This window comes from Desmodus rotundus, chromosome 4, assembly GCF_022682495.2.
Source record: "Desmodus rotundus isolate HL8 chromosome 4, HLdesRot8A.1, whole genome shotgun sequence".
In the NCBI taxonomy this organism is placed as follows: domain Eukaryota; kingdom Metazoa; phylum Chordata; class Mammalia; order Chiroptera; family Phyllostomidae; genus Desmodus; species Desmodus rotundus.
In genome coordinates this window covers 19,408,860-19,433,805 of record NC_071390.1, presented here as the reverse complement: position 1 = coordinate 19,433,805, position 24,946 = coordinate 19,408,860, and the positions used below count along the sequence as shown (strand labels likewise).

Genomic DNA, 24,946 nt, shown 5'->3' with positions numbered 1-24,946 from the left:
AGCTGCCAGCAGGTGAGCCGCACATCAAGGTGAGTTGGTGTGGGGTGTGGGTTCCTCTCAGTCCCCATCTGTGCCACTTGGCACATCACTGGGCTCCTCTTAGAGGAGGCCTTCAGTCCCTTCCCATTCTGAGTTAGTCTGACTATAAAGTCAATTCTCAACCTTCCCAACAGATAGTGTAAGACTTTTCTACTGTTCATCCTTCAAAGTTTGGAGAAAAATTTTTCAATCCACCCAGAAAACACAACTCCAAGTTCAAGAAATTAGAGGGAAAGGGTTCAATTCACCACAGTACCTTTAGGGCCAGGGCTTCCTAGGAGGTTGCCTGCAAGAGATAGAAAACCCCGTTAGCCACACATCTCTTGTGTCTCACACACACACACACACACACACACACACACAGACGTGCATAGGGGGCGCGGGAGGGGGGCGGGGTGCAGGGGGAAGAAACTGAGGCTAGGACTGGCAATCAGATACCAAAATGTGCCAGTTGTGTGATCTTGGGCAATTCTCTCCTGGTGTCAGTTTTCCCAGCAGTAAAATGGGTCACGGTACTGGTCCTCCCTCCCTCCCAGGACGATGGAGAAGACTGAGAGTGGACAGAGTGTGCAGCCCCTGAACTCACCGTTTTCCTGCTCCATCATCAGCTTTTTCCTCACAAAATGCCACAGCTCCTCCTGACTGTAGCCGCCCAGGCCAGACTTGTCCATGCTTGCGCCCACGCTAGGCGCCTCCCCCTGCAGCTCGCCCGTGCTCCCCCTCTCCATCTTCTCATACAGCTGCATCCTGCCCCGCATTCGCTCCAGCTCTTCCACACGAGCTTTCAGCTTCCTCACCTCCTCCCCTGAACCACATCAGGGAGCGTCAGCCCGGGCACAGGGCCAGTGCCCTCCCAGTGCACACTCACTCCCCACTGGGAGCCTCAGCTGGGTGCTCTGGGGTCTGTGGCAGCTTCTTCATGATGCCGCCTCAGGGACATTTTGCTGGAATGCTTATGGCTACCAGCTGGATTAGCTACTGAAAGTTGTCACTGAGCCTTAAAGAAACCCAGCCCGGGGGTTAGTCTTCTCATCTGAAATGATGAAAGTGCTGGCCCTCACTCTCCCTGGGAGCTGGGGTGAGCCCAACAGGGCCTGGAGTGCAGGAATGCTAGGAGAAGGCATGGCCTGACCACTCAGGGCAGTCAGGCGCTCAGAGAGGAGCTGCAGGGACCGGGGCTGGGGGTGGGGAGCCTGGTTGGCGAGGGTGTAGGTGGGTGGGTGGAATCCCAGCTCTGCCACTAGGTGGCCTTGGGACCTTGGCCAGGTGCCTCCTGGAGCCTCAGTTTTCTCATCTGCACTGACAGTGTCTGACCCCTTAGCCCCAATCCTTGCCCATTGAATGGGCAGCAGGGCCACATACCCAGAGCAATGAGGCCGAAGAGCAGCCCCAGGAGCAGCAGCCAGGTGAGCAGCAGGCCCAGCAGCCACTTCCACCAGCTGCAGCAGGAGCTGCAGGGGCACCAGGCTGGCGCTGCCCCCAGTGGACCTCCGCCAACGCCTCCGCCCACACCTCCTCTGCCACTGCCACCTTTAGCGCCACTGACACCGTTCTGTCGGTCATAGCCATGGATTTCTGTGGAAGAGGGGGGAAGGGTAGGGTGAATGCAGGTGGCTCGTGCTCTATGCCCTCTAAATTCTCTGGCTTTTGGTGACTTCCTGTGGGCCCGAGTGAGCGTAAGTGGGTCTCTCAGGTTCCTGTGCAGCTCGGTGAGGGATGAGTCGGGCCCTGGAATGAACACGGGGCCATGCTGGTGAAGAGCAGAAGTCTGACAATCCTGGCCTTGAGCTGTGTGACCCTGAACCACTGTTTCCTTCTTCTTCTTTTTTTTTTTTTTTTAAATAAAACAAGGTTAAATGATTACTTACTTCATAGGACAGATATGGAATGAAATGAGAGGTGTGGAGGTAATTAGCAGAGGATGTAACATAGATAGCCAGATTTCAAAACCTCAATTAGAACCCTGGCTGGTGTAGCACAGTGGATTGAGCATAGACCTGTGAACCAAAGGGTCGTTAGTTCGATTCCCAGGGCACATGACTGGGTTGCTTAGGCCAGGTCCCAAGTAGGGGGTGCACAAGAAGCAACCAACACTTTGTTTCTCTACTTTGTTTCTCTCTCCTTTCTCCTTCCCTTCCCCTCTCTCTAAAAATAAATAAAATCTTTAAAAAAAAAGTCTTGATTATGAACTTTAATCTTCTGCCACCTCCTGCATTTTATTAGGCCCATACCAGAGGTGTTCCCATCTCCATGTCTCAGTGTTCACCACTCTTTCTTTGTAATTCCCAAGTGCCTAGAGTTACACTCAGCACTTACAGGGTGCCCAGTACATTTTTTTTTCGTCTTTTTACAGAACTGTTTTGGTTTTTAGTATCTAAAATGGAGTGCTAAGCCTTGCTCTGCCTCTCTTACTAGGCTACAGGAGGAAGAGAGGAGACTATAAAGGTTGGAGACGTATGTGAATTAGTGTCGCCTTGAAGCCTGTGTGTGTATTGGGGGCTAAGGGTGGGGTAAACAACAGCGGCCCTGCTGTGTTGCTCCTGTTCTGTGGGGAGACCCTGGACCTGAGGGCAGACAGCCGGTGCCTGGAGGTGAGGGTGGGCGTGCTGTGAGCAACAGCCCCTGAACTAAGCTTCTGCAGCCAGCTCTAAGGGGCCTGCCCCCTCCACTGCCCTCCACTTTGCTTCCCTACAGCCTTCAGGGACGCTCTTCAGAGTTGGGTGGCTCAGGTGTGCACTGGCTCCAGGCTAGGGGGCCTTATCTGTTGCATTCACCATAACTGGCCTCATGGGCTTCTGTCACTGCAGGACCCTCTGGTATCACCTACCTGCAGAGGCCATCTTGCCCTTGGTGGACGCTGTTTTCAAGTCTCCTGAAAGACAAACACCGAGAACAGAGGTTTTGACCTGAGTGTTTGAATGTGAGCAGCCCACAAGACAGCCTGTTTGCAGAGTTTGGGCAGGGCTTTAGGTAGATATGCCCCCACCTCCACCCCCAGGCACCTCGAGTAATCACAGTAATTACAATGATGCAGACTTGGCTTGGCAAACAGTCAATGGTGGGAAAAAGCAGTGTCATAACCCTTTTGTGACCTGAAACCTTTAAAACCCAAGACATTTTCAGAGGATCATGTTAGGTGACCTTGCTTTCAAACAATAAATGTGCTTATGAGAAATGACTCTTAATTTTTTTTGGTTAAGGGACTTTGAATGCAAGTTCTTAACCTGCGGTGGAGGGAAACCAACAGAAAGGATGGGCTTGGAGGAGGGCTGTTCGTAAGTTCCTGATGTTATTTGACCATTGAGTGTTGTGGGCATGTGTATAATTTTCTGGGAAAATTGTGTGTAGCTTTCATCAGATTCTAAAAGGGTCTTTTGGCTCCACTTTCCCACTTCTACCCCTAAAATGTAAGGAACTGCTAACTTAGAAGATTTAGAGTTAGGCATTGTCAGGACAGTAGCTGATTTCACTTGCATTTATCTAAAAATGTTCTATGGGTCCTGGCTGGTGTGGCTCAGTGGATTAGTGCTGGCCTGTGAACCAAAGGGTCACTGGTTAGATTCCCAGTCAGGGCACATGCCTGGGATACAGGCCAGGTCCCCAATGGGGGATGCTCAAGAGGCAACCACACATTGATGTCTCTCCCCCTCTCTCTCCCCCACTTCTCCTCTCTCTAAAAACAAGTAAATAAAATCTTTAAATAAATAAAAATGTTCTATGGCATACTTTTCCTTCCTTTACTGACCCCTCTGAAATCGGATTTGGAGAGATCGTTCAGGACACAGAGCAGTGAAGCGATGTGTTTAACTAGGAGAGGATCCAGATATTTGGGAAGAAAAAAAATAAAGCTAGCAAGTGCTTTGCAAAGCATTTTTCTATTAGTTCTGAAAATTAGGGGAGGATGAGTACGGTGAGAAAAAAATACCACTGTAGACCTTACTTGTATCATGGGAAAGCTTTTGATTCAATATTGTACACACATGAATCAACCAGAAGCTTGTTAAAATGCAGCCTCTGACTCAGCAGGTCTGGGCTTACACCTGGGAGTCTGCGTCTCTAACATGCTTCCAGGTGTTGCCACGACTGCTGGTCCAGGAATCACATTCTGAGGAGTGAGGTCTCAGGAGACAGATAAATAAATGAAATGTGGATCAGCTGAAGGCAAGGTGGACAGCGATCAGATTTGATCTTACCATTAGTTTCCAAGATCAGGTTGGTGTCAGCGGTGTAGGCAGCTTGCTTTTCCTTTTTCAGGGTGTCCTCTGAAAAAGAAGCTGTGCACACAACCAATGACAATCCAGGATATTCTCTCCCCACTCTCCAGCCATACTCCACATCCTGGCCCCCTTGGGGAGGTAGCGGTTAGCCTGGTAGGAAGAGGACTCAGCTTTCCTAAGGTTAATTCCCCCTTCTGTATTTGTGAGTGGGAGTCTTATTTTTGTTGCTCAAAGACCCCTCTGGGAGCTCTTTTCCAGAACTTTCCTGGACTGTCTGCATTCAAGGCAGACCCTAGGAACACCCTATTAAGGCAGACCTTTTTTTTTATTTGAATGGGTGACTGTGCTTTCACTATTAAAACATCTCTAAACACCTTGCCAGGACATTTGGTCTCCTGCACTGCCTGCCTTTCTTCTGAAACCCGAGTCACTTGGGCTCCCACATACTTGCAGCGATGCTGGCGGGGGAAGCAGTAAAGACCTTCCCGCTGTCCTTGTTCATGATCAGCAGCTCCACCTCCTTCTTGGCGGGCGTGTTTTCTTTCTCGAGGATCAGGAATTTACAGTCCTTGTGCAAGAGGTCATCATTCTGGACGCTTGTGGTACAGGCTAGAGAGGGAAGGAGTGGGTGAGGAGGAAGGAAAAGGTGCCAGGAGAAGGCAGAGGGAAGATATGACCAGCAGAGGAAGGAGAAGGAAGAGAGAGGAGGAAAAGAGAGATTAGGGGGTGTGTCCAAGGGTCTTGGTCTCCCTGACAGTGGCTGCTAAGAAGCGTTTTGGGGACCAAAGACAACCGCCCCTGCTTGGCTGAGCCTGGTAATGAGGAGGTTGGGTTCATGTGAGAAGTACTGGGTGGCTGGCTTATGACTGCCTCCCACCTGGATGTTGCAGAATCTTTAGAGAATGGACAAAAGTCCCTTTCTCAGACAGGCCCTTCTTAAACTTGGTGGGTTCATTTCTATTCTTCAGGTCTCACGTTAGCATCCTGGGTTTTTTTCTTGACTACCCCGTCTAATACACACACATTGCCTTTTCTACCACCTCACCTATTTCTTTCCTTCAAATTGTCTTGTGTCCTTTGTCTACTTGTTTATCTGCCTCCACGGCAACTGTTAGCCTGGGGAGGGCAGGAACCTGGCCTGCCCTGCTCACGTCTGTGGTCCATGCACTTAGAACAGTGTCTGGACGGAAACACACTGGGGTCAGAGCAATGGGGGAAATAGCTGACCCCGTGCTGTGAGCCCAAGTTGCTAAAGATTCTACAGAGAGTAGGAAGGGTGTGGCAGCTTTGATCGGCTACCCGGTCCTTGCAGTGGGTGACATGTAACAGGAGGAGCAGGACAGGGGCTTCCAGATGAAGGTGGGAGCTGGGGTGTAAATGTCTGACTTGAGGCAGGTGTGTGGAGCTTCCTGACCCCCTTGGACAGAAAGGTCAAGGTAAGGTCAGGGAGGTACTTATCTCTGCTCACTTCTGGAAATAACCAGGAGGCCCATTTGTGGGACTTAAACAACCAATGGGTTATATCCCCACCTCCTGTATGCCTTGTCACCTCACAGCAATTCTCCCTGGCAGCGGGGGACAGCACTCACCAGCAGAGGTGGACACGCCAGTGCTCACAGTGGCAGGGCCCTGGGGTATGTTTTTCTTCATACCATACGCTGCAAGAGAGGAACCACTGAGTGAGTGGGACCAGGGTGGGAGGGCAGCTCCATACAACTTAGAAGCAGCCTGACTGGTCCTGGCAGACAGACAGCCTCCCCATGTGAGAGGAAGACAATAATAATGAATGAATAATGAATAATGAAATCAACTCTCTCGAGCTATGGGGGCAGCAATAGAACTTTCTTTGGTATAATTCTCACCCTTCTAGGGCAGGTCTTTAGGTTACCTCCTCCATGGACTCCTCCTAGACCCTCCCACATCACCTTCCCTTCTGATTCCTGCAACCTGCATACCTGCTCTGCTCAATGGCATTCGTGTTGTCTTACAGAATCCCCCAACCGTTTCACGTTTATTATACTTTCTACTCCAACTAAACGGTAAGGAAGTTGAGGACCTGGGCTGACACTCATGCCTCTTCTGTCCACCCTCCCCCAGATGTGCACAGGGGGTGAACCACGAAGCGACAGCGGGCTGTCAGAGACAGCAGTGAGTCATGGGGATACACAGGTGACACCCACAGCAATGCCTCCCTGTGGTTTCACATGTTTGAGACAGCAAATGATCGAGGTTAGCATCTCTAGGGTGGGGGTGGGGGCTGTTTCTTTGGTGGGAAAAGTCGATTGATTTTTAGGGACATCGTTGTCCCTTGGATTCAGCTGTTGAAAAGGAATATTGTGAGTTATAGCTGCACAGAGGTGTTACTACCTCCCAGTCCTAACCTCCAAACCTCAGCTACTGACCTGTGGAGGTGGTGGCTGTGCCATGGGACAGGGTGGCGGAGCTGGGGGCCAGATTGTTCTGCATGCCAAACACTGTGAGAGGAATTGAAGACAGCTGAGCACAGGTGCAGAGAGGAGGGTCCTCAGCTTAAGGAACCCTCTGCCCCCACCAGTCCCCAACACCACTTTCGTGATATATGCCTTCACGTATGACAGATCCCCAAACCTTCTCAGTTCTCATGTTCTAGGTGACACAGCATTTTCTTTATCCCCCACCTCCCCACCCCAGGCCAAAAGTTAGGAATAGTTCCAGTTTTTGAATAGTTATGTCCACACAACTTGTAGTGGCAGTTCGAATAGGGTCTGACAGATTTCACTGTATTTAAAAATACCCTTGAAATTTAAAAATAGCACAGGGCTCCCTGTTCCCTATGGCACCCTAGGGTGCCTCGGTGTGCAGTGTGGGAACTGTGGGCATAGAATACAGACACAAATGGGCCAGGAGGTGTAGCCTTGGCAGAGCCCTTTTTTCCCCTTGAATTCTTCCTTCGGACTCAAACACATCAAGCTCCCCTCACCCCCATTCTGATTTCAAAGGCTGGTTGTTTTTAACAATGTGCAGAAGCTCACTCCTCCCCAGTTAGTGGCTTCTCTTATTCCATCCCATCTATTGTTTAGGGTACAAGATCATGATCCAATATCCTTGGTCAGGACTTGGCAAAGCAGAATAGCAAAGGCAGAAGAAGTGAAGATGAACCAGGTGTCTTCTGGGTTCAGTGGGATGCTAGTCAATCAGAGGTGTTGAAAATCAGAATGCTTAGTTTACACTTGGAAATATGCCAGCCAAGTAAATAAGGAGGCCCACATCATTATATTTACTAGTCATGATATCACAGGGAGAAGCAACATTCCTTAAAAAAAAAAAACAACAGATTCGGCTGGTAACTTACATCCAGGCAGTTGCAATGTATGTGGAACTAGAGTGAATAAATTTGAACTCTCAGGGAACTACTATATTTATAAAAAGATCTGAAGTAAGAACCTTCCAACTTAACAATGCTCTTTATCTGGAATGTCCTAAGCCAAGCCTCACAGAGAAAATGAGTACGTGAGATCTCTGGCCCCTCTGCCCTGAGGCCTCTCCCTTGGGGACCAAGCTGTGTCTCTGATGGAGATGATGGGCTCTGTGCCTTCTACCACTGCCTGGCCTACAGCACATGCAGGAGCATCCTCATGCTCCGGGCAGAAAGGACATCTTCTCTAGAAACCATTAGATTTTCCTCACCAGGAAGGAACACCCTTATTACTGCTATTTTTTAAAGCAAACCACTGGGAAAAGGCAGCCGAAGCGGGACAGCACTGACCTGAGGAGCCGGTGCTGATTCCAGGGTGCAGAGTTGGGGAGCAGGACGCCATGTTGTTGGGAACTCCAAAGACTGTAGGGGAGGAGGGAGGCTGGTGAGAGAGACGTCCAGTCCAGACCAGGGGGAGCCACAGAAGCTCCGGAAGAAATGCCAGGGTTGTATTTTTATATTTTGTTAAATTTGTTGTTTGGAAAATCTTAGGCTCTTTCTGTTGTGCCTTAGATTGTAGCCAAGGTGTGGTCATAGGTTGGTCAGGTCTCACGTGGACACTGGCTCTGGCCAAAGCCCCACTTGTTAGGGACCATTTTACAGAAAGGAAACTTGAAACCCAGAGAAGTTAAATAACTTGCTCAAGATCACAGTTAATGCATACGAAGTGAAAGTAGGTTCTTGCATCTATTTTCATGTTGTTTCCTATCCCCTTTTTTCTGATGCACTTTTATGGGGGCCCACCAAAAGCAACCCCTTTGAGATTGGACTGAACTGGAGTTCCAGTGGAAACACCTTCGGATGTTTGGCCACAGAAAGCCTCTCCAGGAAGCCGTGAGGACGGTGCATGCCAGCGGGGTCACTCAGCTCAGGTGAAGGTGTGGTGGGCTCAGGGTGGGAAGGGTGCGCACCGTGTGTCACATACCTGACCCTGCAGAATAGGCAGTGTTGAGGAGGGACGAGCTGTGGGTTGTCATATTGTTGTGATAGGTCCCCATGGAGGACCCCGCTGGTAAGGTGGAGGACCACATGTGGGAGGGAAGGTTGGCATCCAGAATGGTTGTATCGTAGGTGCCAGACACTGGAAACAGACAGACACACCCCCTCAGTGAAGAGACAAAGCAGCACTCTGTGCTGGGGCGACCCGGTTGGCTCGGTTTGCTGGGGCTTTCCTGGTTTGTCCCAGAAGGTCCCGCATCCAAGCAACATCCAAGGCAAACCAAGGACTTTAGTCACCCCACTTCTGTCTGGAGGCTTAGAGCTGGTGCAAACTTGATCTCTTGGTTTAGAAATTCTTGCTGGCTCTTGATGAAATCTAAAGTAGGTAACTTTTGCGTTGGGGTCACCCATTTCTCCTTTTAAGTCTCCCTTCCCACCTCCTGGTGTGCCGTCCCCACCAGTGCTCTCACTCTCTATTTGTTCCTGTCTCCACCTTCAAAGATACCGGGGAGCAGCGAATGAGACCCCACAGCCAATGAGGCCCCACAGTGAATGCGGACAGTAGGATTCCAGGCACCCGGCCAGCACCTGTAGGGAGCCATCGCTTCTGGGGCCACACCACATGGATGGCAGCCTTCTCTGGTTCAACTCTCCTTACTAATGAGACCCAAGGGGCACTCTGTCCTCATAGGGGGTTTTGGTGCTTCTTCAATGCTGCCTATTTCTTATATGAAATGGAGCTAGCCATACAGGTCATAACATGCTCTGAGGTTACAGTTTTGTATTCAAAAACAAAAGGAAGATCACAATATCAGGGTCTGGTTTTTTCCAGTAGCAAATGACAGGAAAGCTTCTTTCCTCACCTCCCCCCAAGAATCTTCTTATTCCTCTTTGTGCCTCCCACAGAGCCTACCTTATACCTGGTAGGCACGTGATAGATGAGTGTTGAACAACACTCATCTGACCTCACTGCGATCTCTTGGTTGTCTGACTCCCACCTGAGGCCCTCACCTCCACGAGGGCAGTGGCTGTGTCTACCTTGTTTGTTGCCTTTCCTCAGTGCTGGTGCTTGGCATGGAGGAGGCCCATAACAAATATTCACTAAATATTTGAAAACATGACAACTTTTCCCAACAGTCTTCACTTGGGGAATCTGGCCAGCACATTCCCAGATGTCAAGAATCTCCAGGAGAGACTCTCTAGGATGTAGAGCCTGACTCCAGCATGCACATGGGATGGCCGACCAGACGGGCATAAGGAGGGTACAGGGTACATTTTCATGCTGCATAAAGGGCAGTGTTTTGCCACAGCCAGAAAGGCCTGCCAGGGTACAGTTGAATTCCTGGGCCAGGACAGATATGCCACCTTGTTCCCTTCCCTCCATATTAGCCCTGGGTTTCGGGGCTTACCTGAATGGGAGCTCGCTGTCACGGTTTTGGTCTCCACGGTGCCTTTCTTAGGGATAGGGAGTGTGTTGGAGGAATTTCGGGTGGGGCTCACGCTTGCCGATCGGCTCCCCTTGAGCAAACGTTTAACTTCATCCAGTTCTGTCCCTGTAAAAGAATTCTCACATTTTTCACTGGGCCCAGGATTTTTTCCAGAGTCCAAGTGCAGTGGGAGTTACATTTATGGCATTCTGAATATGAGGGAGGGTGGCATCTGCTTCATATGCTGGGACACTTTTGGTTAGCCTTATAACTTTTACATTTTGTCAATTTATAGCACTTATTAACCTGGCACTTTGTAATATTAACAGCCTCATAAATCTAGTGCCTCTACAAGGAGGTCAAAGTCGTCGGTAGACATTTTATAATTATACCTCATCAGACACCACAGGGATGACTCTGTGGCTGGAAGACACTGTCATCCTGGATCAAGGGAAATTTATACCCCGGGCAGTGAGAGAACCAGACCCATTGAAACAAGTGGTTCGATTGTGATTTCAATCTCTGCACAGGACGCCGCAGGTGTCGGGTCCCTGACTTTGTATGCTCTGTAGTGTCAAAGGAATTTGTGGCCCACTCCTGAACATTATGTTGCTTTGTGTGAGTTAATTTCAAGTCTGTCTGGCTGATATTATTTGTAGTGAGGTGATACAGTGGAGCAGACTCCCTGTGCCTCCCACCTGGCAAACAGGACAGGAGGGAGGTGGGGAGGGAAGCATGGTGCAAGGACAGTGCATAAGAGGAGACCAAGAGATTCACAGACAACTAGGGCTGGAGGACTGCCCAGGACTGCTTCCCCTGAAATCCCTATCCTTTGGACTGAGCAACCCTAAGCCTGGAAGGGCTCCGGGGAGACAGCATCCTCGGGCCTAGGGTGAGACCCCACAACCCCAGACACTGAGTGAGCTTTTTGGGCAAGTGCCCATCTCTGATTCCTGAGCCACCCATCCAGCTCTTTCTCCTCCTACTCTTGTACTTGGCTCCCTTCCTAACAGTTGGGCTCATTTCAAAATGTCATGTAACCTTCAACAAGAACAACAGAAATCTAACACAGTCAGCAGACCGAGACTGGGGAATCCCTGACATTTGAGGTCGAGTTAAAACTCTCTCACTCTGCTTCCAACCTTCCCTAATCTTAACTATCCCATTAGGTCTCCTCCTGCTGCTTTTCCTTCAGCCTCACTGAGTGTTTCTCCAGTGTCTCATCATGGGTTCCTCATATGTCTCTGCTGGTTCATCCTGTGGAGCCTGACTGACCCGCCCTTCAGACACCAACCCAGGAAGGCTTCCCAGGACCCCGGCTCCCTCTGCTCCCTGAGCTGTCATGATTGGCTGTTGACTCTGTCCCCATTAGTCTGTGAAGGATGAATAGAAGGGATGGTGACTTACTCAGCTCCTTACCCCCTGCACCCAGCCCAGGGTGCCTCTCACCAAAGACCCTTGGAGACATTTACTGATTGAGTAACTGCACGCACACACACGGAGCCCTGGGTTCCCCGATCCTTTCTTTTCAGCAAGGCAGTGACCACTTACATCGGGTGGATGGGGACGCACTCTGCAGTCGCACTCGGATTTCACTCTCTGGACAAGGGGAGACAAGGAGAAGGCTGTGAGTGAAGGAACTCAGTGTCAGGAACAGTGCCTGACACTGAGCTCTGAGATCTCTGTGTCCTGGAAGTGGGAAACCTAGGTATACCCAGGATGAGTACTGCTAAAAGGAGATGTCCTTTCCCTACACCCTAACCTGCCCACTGCACACCTCCAGCCACCCGGAGATGTCCTGATAAAACCCCAGGCAGAACAGGGTAGCTCCATCACAATCATCAATGACCAACCCCTTTCCAATCACCCATTTCCCAATTGCCAGAACCAAGCTGCTTCCTGCCTCCAGGGTCTCTCAGGGAGCTGTGAGGGAATTCTAAAACCTATAGTGTTTACTTAGCCATTCTGGCCTCTTCAGAAATGAAAAGGGCAGAGTGTAGGTAGTTTAATGTTATTAGTTTCAGATGGAAGACTGGCATCTTTCAACTCTCAGCCTAAAGTTGTGGGTGGTTGGTATGTTCCTAATGTTCAAGTCACTGGTGCAATAAGGCCCGTAGGAAGTCTAGGCTGGTCATCGAGAACTCCCGAAACCTAGGAAGGATTCTGCCTTTCGCACGGGCCTGACACCTGCTCCTCATCAGATTCATCAAGGGCAGCTTTCCTGGGGACCACATTTTTCTCCTACAGCCTTATCCATCGGCAGATGTGGAGAGTGCAAAAGTGTCACAGAGCCCTTTGTCCCCTGGAATAACTGGAAGGAGAGGAGCTTTTGCTCAGTTTGGTTGCATAAAGGCAACCATAGCACATCTTGTTAGAGTCAACCAGCAGTCAGAAGTGAAACAAGATGGAGCGCCAGCATCTTCACGCAATCCACAGCAGAACCATTGCTGCTGGGGTGGTCACCTCGAGTCTTCATTCCTGCCTCATGTGCTCGTTAGACTGCCCTCAAATCTACCCTTCCCATCCTGGCAGAGCCAGTGGAAGATTCCCAGGATGCTGTGGGCTCCTTGAGGGCAGAACTGTGCCTTATTTATCCTTCTGCACTCGTTCCCATTTCCTGGCTCAAGGCTGGACATACATTACACGCTCAGAAAATACTCGTTGAACAAACTGAATTGAACCCAGAGATAGAGCTCACCTCGTGTTTGACTTCGTCCTCTGGTTGAAGAGGATGCTGAGAAACAAAGAAAAGTTATGTTGAGCACATATAAGAGGTGGCCTGCTAAATATTTTTGACATGGGACTAGATCTTTTTGGGTTGGGGGAGGAGTTTGTTTTCGCAGTATGTTTTTTCCAGATAGGAGTCCTTATGGCTAGTGGACGCTTAATGAATGATGACCACAAAGTCAAAAGGCAGAGAAAGCTTTGCAAGGCCCCAGTGCATTTAGGGTGTTAAGGGAGATAAATGAATGTTAAGTTAGCTCATGCCTAGAGTGTTAGGTTAGCTGAGGCAATCCATTTGGGAGCATGATCCATTTGGACTGGCTGACCATACACTCATCAAATGTATCGAAAGACAGCCAGAACTTTCCTGTAGGTTTTGTTGTTGTTGTTGTTAGAGATTGCTGTGGTTTTCCCACTGAAAGTAAATAAATAAAACTATAACTACTGTATAAGCAGTGACCATGTCATCAGTTCATATGCACAGTGAGAATCCGAGAACATGGATGGAAGACTTAAGGCCAAGGGAAGATATTTGGATTTCACGCAGCATAACACGTGCTCCTTTGAAGCCACTATGGTGACAGTTGCTTGGCCTTAGGGCTTCTCTGTCCCCGCCTGAGCCTTGTAGGAATAGCTTGATGTTTCAGAAGCCTCACGAGCAAAGGCTCTGACGGCAAGTTAATGTGGTTGATAGTCCCCTTAAATGTTTCAGGATGAAAAGCAAAAGCAAAACAGGTCAGCAGAGGTTAAACTCTTAGAAGAATCCATTTAAGTCACAATGCTCCCTCCTCCCTCACCCCAGGCCTTTCCCAGGGCCTCCTTTGACCAGCTCTTCAGAAAATAAGGAAAGCACGTACCCAATTCCTTCCGAGGGTACTCTGGAGAAGAGTTGCCGCTGGAGCTCCCTGGAAAGAGGATAAAACACTCAGTGTTGGCACACCTTGCTTTACTGTGCTCCACAGGTGTTGCATTTTCTACAAACTGAAGGCAAGACCCTCCACCAGTGAAAAGACTACGACTCGCTTTATTGCAATTCTGGCTTTATTGCAGCGGCCCGGAAATGAACCTGCAATCTCTAAGGTCTGCCTGTACCAACGGTCACTTGAACCCGAACAGCTTCCAAGAGGGTGGTGCTGGGTCCCTCCTTTCTGAGGATGACAGGTGCTCTTCAGCAGGCTCCCGATTTAAACCCACTTTGCCTATTGGACGTGGCTGTGGCACTTCAGTCTGGTCCCTGATCTACCTCAGTGGGGCAAGGTTTGCACAAAGGAAGGCAGGGGGAGGGGTTTATTTTTTTTTTATTTTTACTTCCTCCACTGTTTGCCCTATGTAAGTGCTGGTGCAGGTGGACTGTCCGTGGTCGAGTGAATATGCTGTTCGCCCTAGGGTATCTCTGACCTTCTGAAGGCCGTCCTGAGTGTGGACCCTATTAAAATGAAGGTACCAGCCCCCATGCAGACCTAACGTCAGAAAGTGTTGTGGTGATACCACCCTCCTCACCTGGATTTGGGGCTCCCCAAAGCCTCCTGGCCATTCTGGGTCTAAAATCACTTATTGGGGGTACCCATCCCTAATCCTACTTCTCCAGTCACTATTGGACCCATTTGCTGCCTGACTGGTCTGTTTTGCACTAAAACTGCTTCCTCTTCAGATCACCAGCAGCTCCAGTTATCTGCCTCCTGCCTTCTCCTTGTGACCCCGAGCCCTTTCTTGTGCTGACTTCAATGACACAGCCTGTTCCTGGGCTCCCACACCCCTCAAAGACTCTTCTTCCTCTGTGTCCTCTGGCTCTTTTTCTCCTTCTTCCCCCAATTTATCTTGCTTTGCTCTCTTCTACTTTTTATACTCTTCCTTGGCCAGCTCCTTCTGTTTTCCACCTCCTACTAATGACTCCAGATGGAGTATGTGGCCTTGACTTCTTCCCTGAGCTCGGGTCCTATGATCCCACCACCTGCTTGGTTCTCCCACCCGAAAACCACACCAGCAGGTTTATTTCAGGACCAAATAACTGAGCTCATCCATGTAGGCTCCCTGCTGAGATTATTGGCACTAACATGAACCCAATCACCTGTGTTTCAAATCTCAGCAGAATCACTAACTCCTTTTTTTTCGTGTAAAAATAAAAAACAAATGGAGACCAGCCTTAAAAATTCCCTGAGCAGACGAAACCAGTTGAATCATTCAAGCAAAGCTTAATTCAGCTGATTTTGTAAGATAACTTAACCTGAGTTGCTTCTGTCTTATGCCTTTGAAAATCATAAGCGAAACTTAGACTGTTGTCCAAGGTTAGTATGAGGTAACCACTGACCAGTTCCCTATCACTGAAGAAAATTCTAATAATATAACCAGTCACTATGAAGAATACATGAGCTGCTATGTAACAATATACCTTGGAACCTCATTCTGTGTTTTTTTTTAGTGCTCCCAGTCCTCAAACTGTCTTTGTGGTGTGCACACAATAAACTTGGACTAATTACTATTTTAGTGATTCATTGGTTTTAGTTCTGTTATTTCTGAACTTTTGACACCCCCTTTTCTCAACATTAATCAATTGTCAAACCTGTCAATTCCCCTTCTGCAAGCCCTCTCCCACTGACATCACCTTAGCCCCAGCCAAGTTTTCCCTTCCCCGGACAATGGAACACAGTCTAACTCATCATCACATTCAGCCTCTCCCTGCACATGGCTGTCCAGAGTGCTAGTCCTGGACCTCAGATATGATCAACTCTTTTGCTCAAAAATTGCTGTGGCTTCTCACTATATGCAGAGTCAAGCCCAAACATCCTAGCCTAGCACTGATGTTGAGTCCCTCAAGCCCTCTTACCTAAGCACCACTGCTGCTTGCTACTTAGGCCCCTCTCCTGCCTCTCTCTCCTGCTTGTCTTTGCTGTGCTGCTGCCCCCACAGCCTGGAGTGCCCCATCTCTCCACCTCTGGGTATCAAAAATCTTACACATCATGAAGGCCCAGCTCAGATGCCACCTCCCCCCTAGACTCTTCCCTGGAGACTCAGCCAGAGATGATAACCCCCTTATACTTTGCATTATAGTTTTTATCTCTTGTTTTAACTTGTCTATTTAGACTATAGGCTCCATGTCTGATTCATTTAAGTGTCCATCAAGGCATTCTGTATGGTGTCAAACACATAAAATAACCACATGAGAAAGTGGTTAAATGAATGAATGAATGAAGGGGTGGGTAGATCATCTAAATTTCCAAGTAGTGTGAGTCCTTAAAAGAAACAAAGGAAGAGTGGAGAGAAACGTGAGGGGCAGACAAAGTCTGCGGGACTGATACCTTCATATGTTCCATGGCGGGTGATGTGAGTTTTCCTTTCAAAGGTTGAGCCTGGTGAGTTGGGCAGAGTGGAGGCAGGGGAGTGAGCCCTCCTGTAACTGGAGGTGGTGGCATTGCCCCGGGTGCTTCCAGCTGCAAGCGGAGAGAAGCGTCAGTCCTCATAGCACTTGAGCAGATTGCTATCTCTTATATTAACTGAGTACAATAGGCTGCTCATAATGAAAGGGGGCCTATGGAGGAGCTAGAGGGTATCAGCACTGAAAGGGTCCCCCTTAGCATTCCCTTGGCTGCTTAGGAATGGCAGTGGCATTACTGTTACTGCCCTTCCTCCCCAAGCTGACCCTGGAAGGCAGGGGTCCTTGATGCATGGGCTGCCATGTATGGGAATGGAGGGGCTCTAGTAGGACTGTTCTTATGGACCTGTCGTTTAATGGGAGCATGCTGCTGGAGAGACTAGAACAGAATCCAGGGTGGAAGGTTCCTCAACAGATGAGGGCAGGTGCTTCTCTTGGTCAACCTGACCATTGGCTGGTCTTGGGTCTTCTTTTCTTTTTTAAATGGCTTCATGGGTTATGTGTGTGCTTGTTTTTTCCCCTTGCTTTGTTTTGTTTTATTTCAGTATGCAAGCTAATATCAAAGAGCGTTTCATGGGGAACAATGGCCCTGTGTTGGATGCTTGCCCAGTGGAAACTTGCACAGTGGGGGTCAATTTCCTTGCACACAGTGAGCCAATCCTTCAGTTTCTTTAGTTGTCGTTCATTGAAATTGTAAACCCTGAGATGTGCACGCCCTTCACTAAAAGAGAAAGCTTAACTTGAGTGATTCAGTGGGAAGGGAGGCACCTCCTCATGAAGCCCTCCTTAATCAATTATGGTACTTATATTAGGGAACCAATGAAAACTGGTCCCACTTTAAGTAGGTATCAAATGCAGATGATTTGGAAGTCTTGCCTTTCCTGGGTTCTGTGTCATTTACACAGCCTTTTGGGTCATGTGGATGGATAACAGTTTTGTCCCTCTCCTTGCTGGACTCTCTCTCTCCCCCTGTCTGCTTTTCCCCAAACCCTCCAACCAGCAGGCACTTACTGGAGTTTAAGTAGCCGCTGCTGCCATGGGTCAGGCTCTGTTTCTCCAGCCGGCTTCCTCCACTGAGAGAGCCCGTTTTAGCATAGCCATTGCTGGACCCCCCTTCTGCAGAAACAAAGAGCAGGTGACAATTTATGGGTGGAGTCAGCCCAGAGGGCCCCCTCATCCTTTGCCCCAGGAAGCCTTCCCTGGCTTCTCAACCATGACCCCCTTGGTGTGGCTCCCTTTCACATCCATGGTGCAAGTTGCCAGGCTCCCATTTTGTTTGCTTCTGATACAAATGTCTACAGCAACTCATCCACACCATTTAAAAGGAATGTATTCTGGGGGAAGTATAGCAGGTTGTTTATTAGGAAAATTTAAATATTAGAAAAGGTAGTGAGTAATGAAAAGCTCCTTGAGGCCAGGGCCTGGGATGGGCTTGCTGTTTTCAAAGGCCTGGTTAGTGCCCCAGCTCTGGCAGCCCATAGAAGTGTCAGGGGGATGAGTGACAGCTCTGTGCTGCTGGTGTTCTATCTGGCAGCCCATCATGCTCCAGCCTCGAGTGCTATGGATGGGATTTCCACACACACACCCTCCTCTGTGTGCCGGGCTTCCTGGGAGGGACAGGACTTACTTTAGGGCTCAGATCTCTGTTATCGAATCCACTAAACATAAGGGACCTCTTGAGGGAAAAGTGGACTCAAACAGAAGCCTCCCTCACTGATGGTTCCCTGCTCCCACCCCATGCTCAGGTTGCATGAGGTTTCCAACACTTTAGTGTCCAGGTCAGGCAAATCCATAGAGACTGAAAGTAGATTTGAGGTTTTCAGGGGCTGAGGAGGGGGGGAGTGTGGGGAGTTACTACTAATGGCCACGAGGCTTCTTTTTGGTGTGATGAAAATGTTTTAAAATTAGATTTGTTGCCAAGGCTGCACAACTCTGCAAATAAACTAACGACCATTGAATTATACACATCGAACTGGTGGGTTTTGTGGTGTATAAATAGATGTCATCTTAACTGTAAAGAAAAAAGAGGTTTCAGATATTCTGGGTTTGTTCTACTGGAGCGTGGGGGCCCCTGGGAAAGGTTGCATGCAGTGTCCTTCACACATGACTCACTGAGAAGAACGCTCTCGAGAGTGTCACTTACTTGGCGGTAAGGATGTAAGTCTTGTAGTTACTGTTTCGGTGACAACTAAAAAAAAGACAAGGCAAAGATGAGATCTCATGTAATGCACTGAAAGCCCTGTATTTTGCAAAGTCTCACATCTGTCATAGGCGCTGTAAATTGGCTTTGCCAGAGAGTTTTGTATACTGTGTGTGAAGGTGTGTGATCTGCCTGACTATATGTGGAAATATGTGCAATAACAATGGAGTTTAGTGTGTCTGGAAAATAAGTTTATGTCCCTGTGGAACCTACAGGAAGCAGCTACCCATTGATTTGAAAAATAAGTTGTCTTGGAGTCAATGTCACTCCTTTAGCAAATAGATCCAGTCCAGGCCTGGATTTGCCTTTGAAGAAGGACCAGGACCTCCAGTCGTTCTCAATGCCTCATATCACACTCTTCTTCTACACCGCGCCTTCCAAACGGTCACCCAGTTCAGCTGGGGCCAGTGCGTCATCCTGCTTGGTTTCACTATGAAGTGGATAATTACTTTGACTTTTTAAAATGAATTTGGGTGTGTCTCAAGGGCATCATAATTCATTCTAAAATCTGCAGGGCCATTTCTGAGTGTGAGGAGGCACAGGAAGGAAGAGGGGTCGGGAAATCACATTTGGTGTTTGGTGAAATCAGGGATAGATGAACATCAAAGACAGACTTGAAGAAACAGTCCCTTTGCCTCCCGAAACTGAGTTTCTCAAGACTCCAAGTGATGGTGAGTCTATGGAGGTCACAGCTTATGGAGGTGGTGTTGTTGTTGGTATTTTTAAACAACAGAAGAAAAATCTCATGACTTCCTGGGTCACCCTCTCCCCTGCAGCTACATGGGAAAGGGGATAGAGTCTCCAAACCATAGTGGGGCCAATTTTGTACTCTGACCCTCACCTTGACCCTCACCACTACCGACCTCTGTGTTGGTCCAAAAGGAGCACCTATCAGCTTTCTGTGTGTGTGTCGTGCACAGCGTGTGCAAGCCCAGGTATATGTGTGTGTGTAGTGTGCATGTGCATGTATTCGTGCATGTGGTTATGGGGTGGGGGTGAAAGGAGAAAAGAAGGAAGGTGGTGAGGGATCTTTCTGTGCCACTCGAAGCTGTGCTGCTCACAACTGCCGACCCCGTGCCAGTCCTACTGCCAGCCCCTTGCCCTTTCTGTCTTCACACCGCTTTTCCCTGAGGAGTCTGGTTGTGCCAGCAGGAGTGCGGCGTGAGGAATACAGCAGAGACAGCACAGCACGCACAAAAGGAAGTGGCTTTTCAGACTAGAGTGGCAGCTTGATTCGAATAATGGCTTTGAGCTTTCACTAAACTCTCAGTGCATGGACCTGTGGGATTCTTCGACACATACAAAGAAATTATTACTTAACCTGAAGTTCTAAGTCTGTGGAACCAGAATTTTTTTTTTGTATGAAAGTCACAGGATGAGTGAGAGTTAGAGCTGTTTAAATGTCTTCGAAGTTATTTAGGCAGTTCCATGAAAGAAATGTGTCTGTTTTCAATTTTCAGTGTAGATTGCAACCATGACACTATTGTTACTCCAACTTCGTCCCTTCAATAATGGGGATATTAATTTTCTGGTTTTCTGTTGCCCCATATCCCTAAATAAGGAAATGGTTAAATACATGATAGAGAATTTGTACAAGAGAATGTTATCAACCATTAAAAATGCTCGTTATAAAAGCTATATATCAAAGTGGCAGTTTTCATCTTTTTAATTTAAGTATTTTATTGTTTATGCTATTATGGCAGTTTTCATCTTTGAAGAAAAAGCAGAATACATTTTGATTATGAGCATACTAAAATAAAAGTAAACAAAAGTCACCCTGTGGGAAGGAAGAAAGTCTTTTTAGGAATACCTTTAAAATGATACAGTTCTTTAAAAAGCAAGAAAAAAAATCCCTAAAAACAAAAACAAAAAAACTAAAAAACAGGAAAAAAAATGATACAGTAGTTATGGTGGAATTAGGGATGAATTATTTACTCTTTCCATATTTCTATTACTTTGATAATGACACATATATCATGCTCTTACTTCTTTCGGTTACTTCAGTGCCTTCTCGCTTGTTTTTCTTGGTCACATCCATACCATAGCCACCTGTGGAAAAAGCCAAAAACCATAAACAACCATGCCTCTTGCCTTCACTTTTCAAAAGAATAGATTCCTACTATTCAAGCTGAGAACCTGAAACTTGATTCCTGGAATCCAAAGCACAATTCTTTCATGCACATATTCTTTATGAGTCATCCTACCTCTTGTATTAGTTAAAATAGAGAGTAATGTCGTAGTTCCAATGTAGCCTCTATTCCTTGTACTGAGATCTTATTTTTCAGGATCTATGTGAGCAGGCTTCCTGCCCCCTGCTGGGTGTTAAAGGGCTTACATAGAAGAGGTGCTGCCCTGATCTTTGACCATAAAACCTCCATTCTTTGCCAACCTAACAAATGGCTGAAGGATATCTACCTGTCAAAGCACTTAGTGCTTTCAGCTAACTCATTTTGATGTATCTCATAACGTTCAGTGTTCTGTATGGAGCTCTATGAATACATGACATTTATGCTTTGTTATTTAGAGTGCAGGCTTCAGAATGGTGTTCAGTGGATTGAAATCAGGATAAAATCATTACGGTGGTCATACTTCTATGGAACTTTACATTTTCAACAATACAAAACGTTCTCTTCATAGCAAACCAGCCCTAGTGTGCTCTTTTGAAGATATAAATGGAAAAAATAGATGAAGAAAGTATGTGTAAAGTCTATTGAAATATGCAGGAAACAGTTATTCATAGACGTTAGCTATGTTCTCCCCTCATGCTTACTGTATTTTTGGGAAGGAAAGTCAGTGAGATCTTGTCCACTGTGTCCTGGAGTGTGGATGGGATGAGGCAAGGCTGAGGTCACGGGGTGGCTGCAGATGGGGGTCAGGCCTAAATGCACAGGACTATACAGCCCAACTGGGCTCCTTTGACTGTAGGCCCCTGTCTCAGGTTCTGGAAGGATTTGAAATCTGATTTTCCGTTTAGTCCTCTTCCTCCCACTGCCCCACCCCCCAACCTTCCCTTCCTCTGAGGTTATTTTTGGGATTAAGTTCAAATTGGGTTCTAGAACTCTAGGGCAAGCTACTTCTGCTCAGGACAGCCCATAGTTGAAAATCTCTTCTTCTAAGCTTTTTTGTTTGCCTGGTGACTTCAGTACCTAATCCTGTCATACTTTTAGGTGCCCAAAAAAGTAAAATCAGAAGGAAAAATGGACACAATCCAACCTGGATTACCTTCTTTGAATGCAGTTATAAAATAAATACAATTTTTAAAAGTCTCTCTCTGTCTTTTTTTTTTTTTTAATGGAGAAAGGGGGTCCCAAAGGCAAGAGTGGTGAGGGCCAATGAAAGTCATAATATAGTCCTGAGTAACTTCCCTGTTTGAAAGGCAAGACTACATAAGACCAGCTGGTCAAATAGCCAGTAGAATTGACCAAGGCTGGCACAATTAGCTTCAGAGCCTGGCTGAATGTGCCAACTTCTTGCTCATTGAAGTTTTTAAAATAAACCCAGCTCTAGGCAAGGAATGAGGCATCATGGAAAAACTCCTAGGTGGATCTCAGAAGCCACAGGAGGCCTTTTTGCAGGTATGTGTCTCAGAGCCATGAGGAGAGCTCCATAAACAGTTTAACAAGGGAGTCCAGCCTCATTGGAAGGCTAGACCTGGTCTGGGACTGTCTGTGTTCCAGCAACAACCTGCGTGGTTGATGCCATGCCAGCCTACACACAACCAAACACCCTCTTTGAAATTCTTTGTTGAAGCATTAATTGCCTTGGTATCTCTGAAGTCCCTCTCCATTTTTTTAATTGGTCATTAACTGTGAACTAGGAGGCATCTTAGAGAGTAAACATTCAAATGCACCTGGTTGCCTGTAGGTGCACCTAGAATGGCACCTGAACTGACATGAAATATTATCCTGAGAGGAACTGTTCATAACAATCTATGGAAGCTTTTACTTCCCACAAATTATCGCTTATTTTGATCCTTTTAAAAACTTTTTTGACTTCTTTTTTAAAACATATTAAGTGCCGGTAGTTTTAAAAAATATAACTAACATTAGGGAAAGGAAATTACATGCCCAGGCATGAGCCTGATCCTGTCTTTCTCAGCAGTCCTCACCAGTGTGCTCTCGTCTCAAAACACTACATAATGGAAGCACAGTCAAGTAGAATAATTTTTAACTTCTTGGGTGTTTGGGCCACTTCACTAGAACTAAGGATGAGCAGATCACTCAAGTTCTCAATTCTAAAAGTATGCTAATTTGCATCCATGGTTCTCAGCAGCAGCTTCGTGGTTATTTCCTAGTTAATGCTCCATTGAAGGTGTTAAAAATGATCCCATGTGTCATTTTCTGAAGCAAGAAAACGCAATTCAAAATCATTTTCCTACTTTTATGAGTTTTTCCTTTCCAATTCATTTAAACGATGTGACATCCACCTAAAACTGGTCCAGTGGTAACAGGGTGTAACACACACAGCAGCAAGGATGGCGGCAGTAAACCATGACAGAGACCTAATCTTATTCTAATGCCTCATTAAACACTTGGTCTCTGATATAAAGAAGGGAATAGAGAAGCTAAGTGTCTTTCTATTTTCTATTTAAAAAATAAATGTCCCTATACCCTGCTAAGGTGTCGTAAGTATTTTTACAGCTCCTATTACTCCAATCTTTGCACACTTTAAACTTTAAAACAAAATAACAACAAAATGGCCAAAGTGCAAGAAAACCATCCACTAGCTATTGATCTGTGAGCACAGGAGGACCAAGCAGTTTGACAGCAAAGAAAACCAGTGCCCTGGGGTTGATTGTCTCAGAAGCTTTTGTCTCCACCCCAGCAATGGGCTTACCCACCTGCAATATTTGGCATCCTTGATTTTCATAGCTTGGGAGGGAGGAAGCTTGGGCACCACCTTTGTGATTATGCCACTTGTTTGCAGCCATGTTTGGTTAAATCCTACTGCTGTTAATAACAACAAATGAGCCAAATCACGCAGACACAGATTTCTTTTAGCTCAGGACCTTAGCTCTGGGAGAGAGCATACAGAGGTGGAAGGAACAACTCTGCTTTTCAAACGAAACTCTTCATAAACTTTTACTACATTTTGTGGGCATAACGAATCCAAGCTTTTGTCTACTGATTGACTGCTTCTGAAAAGCAGTGATGTGCCAGAGGCTTTGCCTAGAACTTAAAAAGTGAAGTGGTAATTTGTCGGTAGTTAATGTGGTACAGTGAGACACCTAAGCTGGTAATTCTAACCCCAAAATGATTTTGTGGGGCCAAATTAGCCACTTAAAGTGTGGACACATGCAAAATTTCTTTTCTTGTTTTCTTTTTTCTTTCTTTGTTCTACATTTGCCTCCAGGAAATTCCTGGATTAACTATATCATTCCAGATATTTCACTTTACTTTAGATTAGAAAGTAGTAATTTTAGAGCATGATAAACAACAACGTTCACTCAGGCTCGTGAGCTTAATCAGAACCTGCCAGCACCGAGGTCTGGGTAGCACATCAACACTTAGCGCGCAGGGGCTGCTTCTAGAAGGCCCCCCTTACCTACACCTCACTGTGCTGTCAAGGGGAGAGAGGGAAATAGAGAAAGTGGGAGAGTGAAAGAGAGAGAGAAAAAAAGAGAGAGACAGAGGCATGGAGGGAGAGAGAGGAGACATTATAAACTCATCATATTCTAAATGAAATACCGTAACACAAGCCATTTTATAATACTGAAAATAATACATAAAATCTGGCCACTAGAGCTTAGTTTATCTTAACTAACCTTTCTTCTCTTTCCCATTGATGCATCTTTCTTGTTAGTGCTTTAAAAGACCTATCCTAAGTAGAATGCATAAACCAGAGTAATCATCTAGGTCAATTAACCACTTTACCAGAACACTTGAAATTCAACAACTTTATCTTATTTTCTCCAACAAACATTCAAGTTCGAAATGGCAAACTTCAAATCAGAGTCTCAAAACAAGGGAGACAGGTCAAGTTCTTCCTGTTACTTACCTTGTTTGTGATTTTGAAGGAATGGGAAATAACTCTGAATAAATCTCCCCTCTCTCTTCCCCTGATGTTTTCTTCTAGACGTTTGCAGTTCCCACTTTTTTTATCCAGACCCAGCCAAGATGTGTTAAAGCTGAGTGATCTTTCAAAAATGTTCACTTCTTCTCTCCCCCTTGTTTCTTTCAGTTCTTTGCTTCCAGACAAGTCCTGACAAAGGTGTGTCGTGGTTTACTGCGTTACTCCACCCTTCCAATTATCTGACACTTGCTGGATTAAAAAAAAAAATCTGCCTCCAGGAATCAAACTTTTATATGAGGCAGAAATTTTCTCCTACCCATTTAGGAGGGTTAACCATTTCTGGGTCCGTGGGGAAATAGAACAAAGGTCATTGTAAAAGGAGTTCTCTTCTTTTTTTTTTTTTTTTTTTTGTTTTGTTTAAAGATTTTATTTACTTGTTTTCAGGGAGAGGGGAAGGGAGTGAGAAAGAGTGGGAGAGAAAACATCAATGTGCAAGAGAAACATCAGTTGGTTGCCTCTCACATCCCCTCAACCAGGGACCTGGCCTGCAATCCAGGTATGTGC

The 24,946-nt window shown here is 46.9% G+C and overlaps 1 protein-coding gene across 1 annotated transcript in view; it reads right to left on the bottom strand.

Moving 5' to 3' along the window:
• Nucleotides 1-24,566, bottom strand: part of COL17A1 (collagen type XVII alpha 1 chain) — a 48,520-nt gene extending 23,954 nt beyond the window's left edge. Inside the window, exons 1-19 of the mRNA XM_024555655.4 lie at nt 24,368-24,566; nt 20,357-20,419; nt 18,314-18,358; nt 17,182-17,286; nt 16,097-16,228; nt 13,658-13,705; nt 12,775-12,810; nt 11,628-11,675; nt 10,059-10,202; nt 8,636-8,791; nt 8,002-8,073; nt 6,659-6,730; nt 5,846-5,914; nt 4,704-4,865; nt 4,233-4,313; nt 2,867-2,911; nt 1,402-1,614; nt 626-844; nt 296-325 (exon numbers count right to left, since the gene is read on the bottom strand). Coding sequence (XP_024411423.2) covers nt 296-325; nt 626-844; nt 1,402-1,614; nt 2,867-2,911; nt 4,233-4,313; nt 4,704-4,865; nt 5,846-5,914; nt 6,659-6,730; nt 8,002-8,073; nt 8,636-8,791; nt 10,059-10,202; nt 11,628-11,675; nt 12,775-12,810; nt 13,658-13,705; nt 16,097-16,228; nt 17,182-17,286; nt 18,314-18,358; nt 20,357-20,408 — 1,729 coding nt within the window. The 5' untranslated portion in view covers nt 20,409-20,419; nt 24,368-24,566. The remainder of the gene's footprint in view (nt 1-295; nt 326-625; nt 845-1,401; nt 1,615-2,866; nt 2,912-4,232; nt 4,314-4,703; nt 4,866-5,845; nt 5,915-6,658; nt 6,731-8,001; nt 8,074-8,635; nt 8,792-10,058; nt 10,203-11,627; nt 11,676-12,774; nt 12,811-13,657; nt 13,706-16,096; nt 16,229-17,181; nt 17,287-18,313; nt 18,359-20,356; nt 20,420-24,367) is intronic.
• Nucleotides 24,567-24,946: the final 380 nt, after the last annotated feature.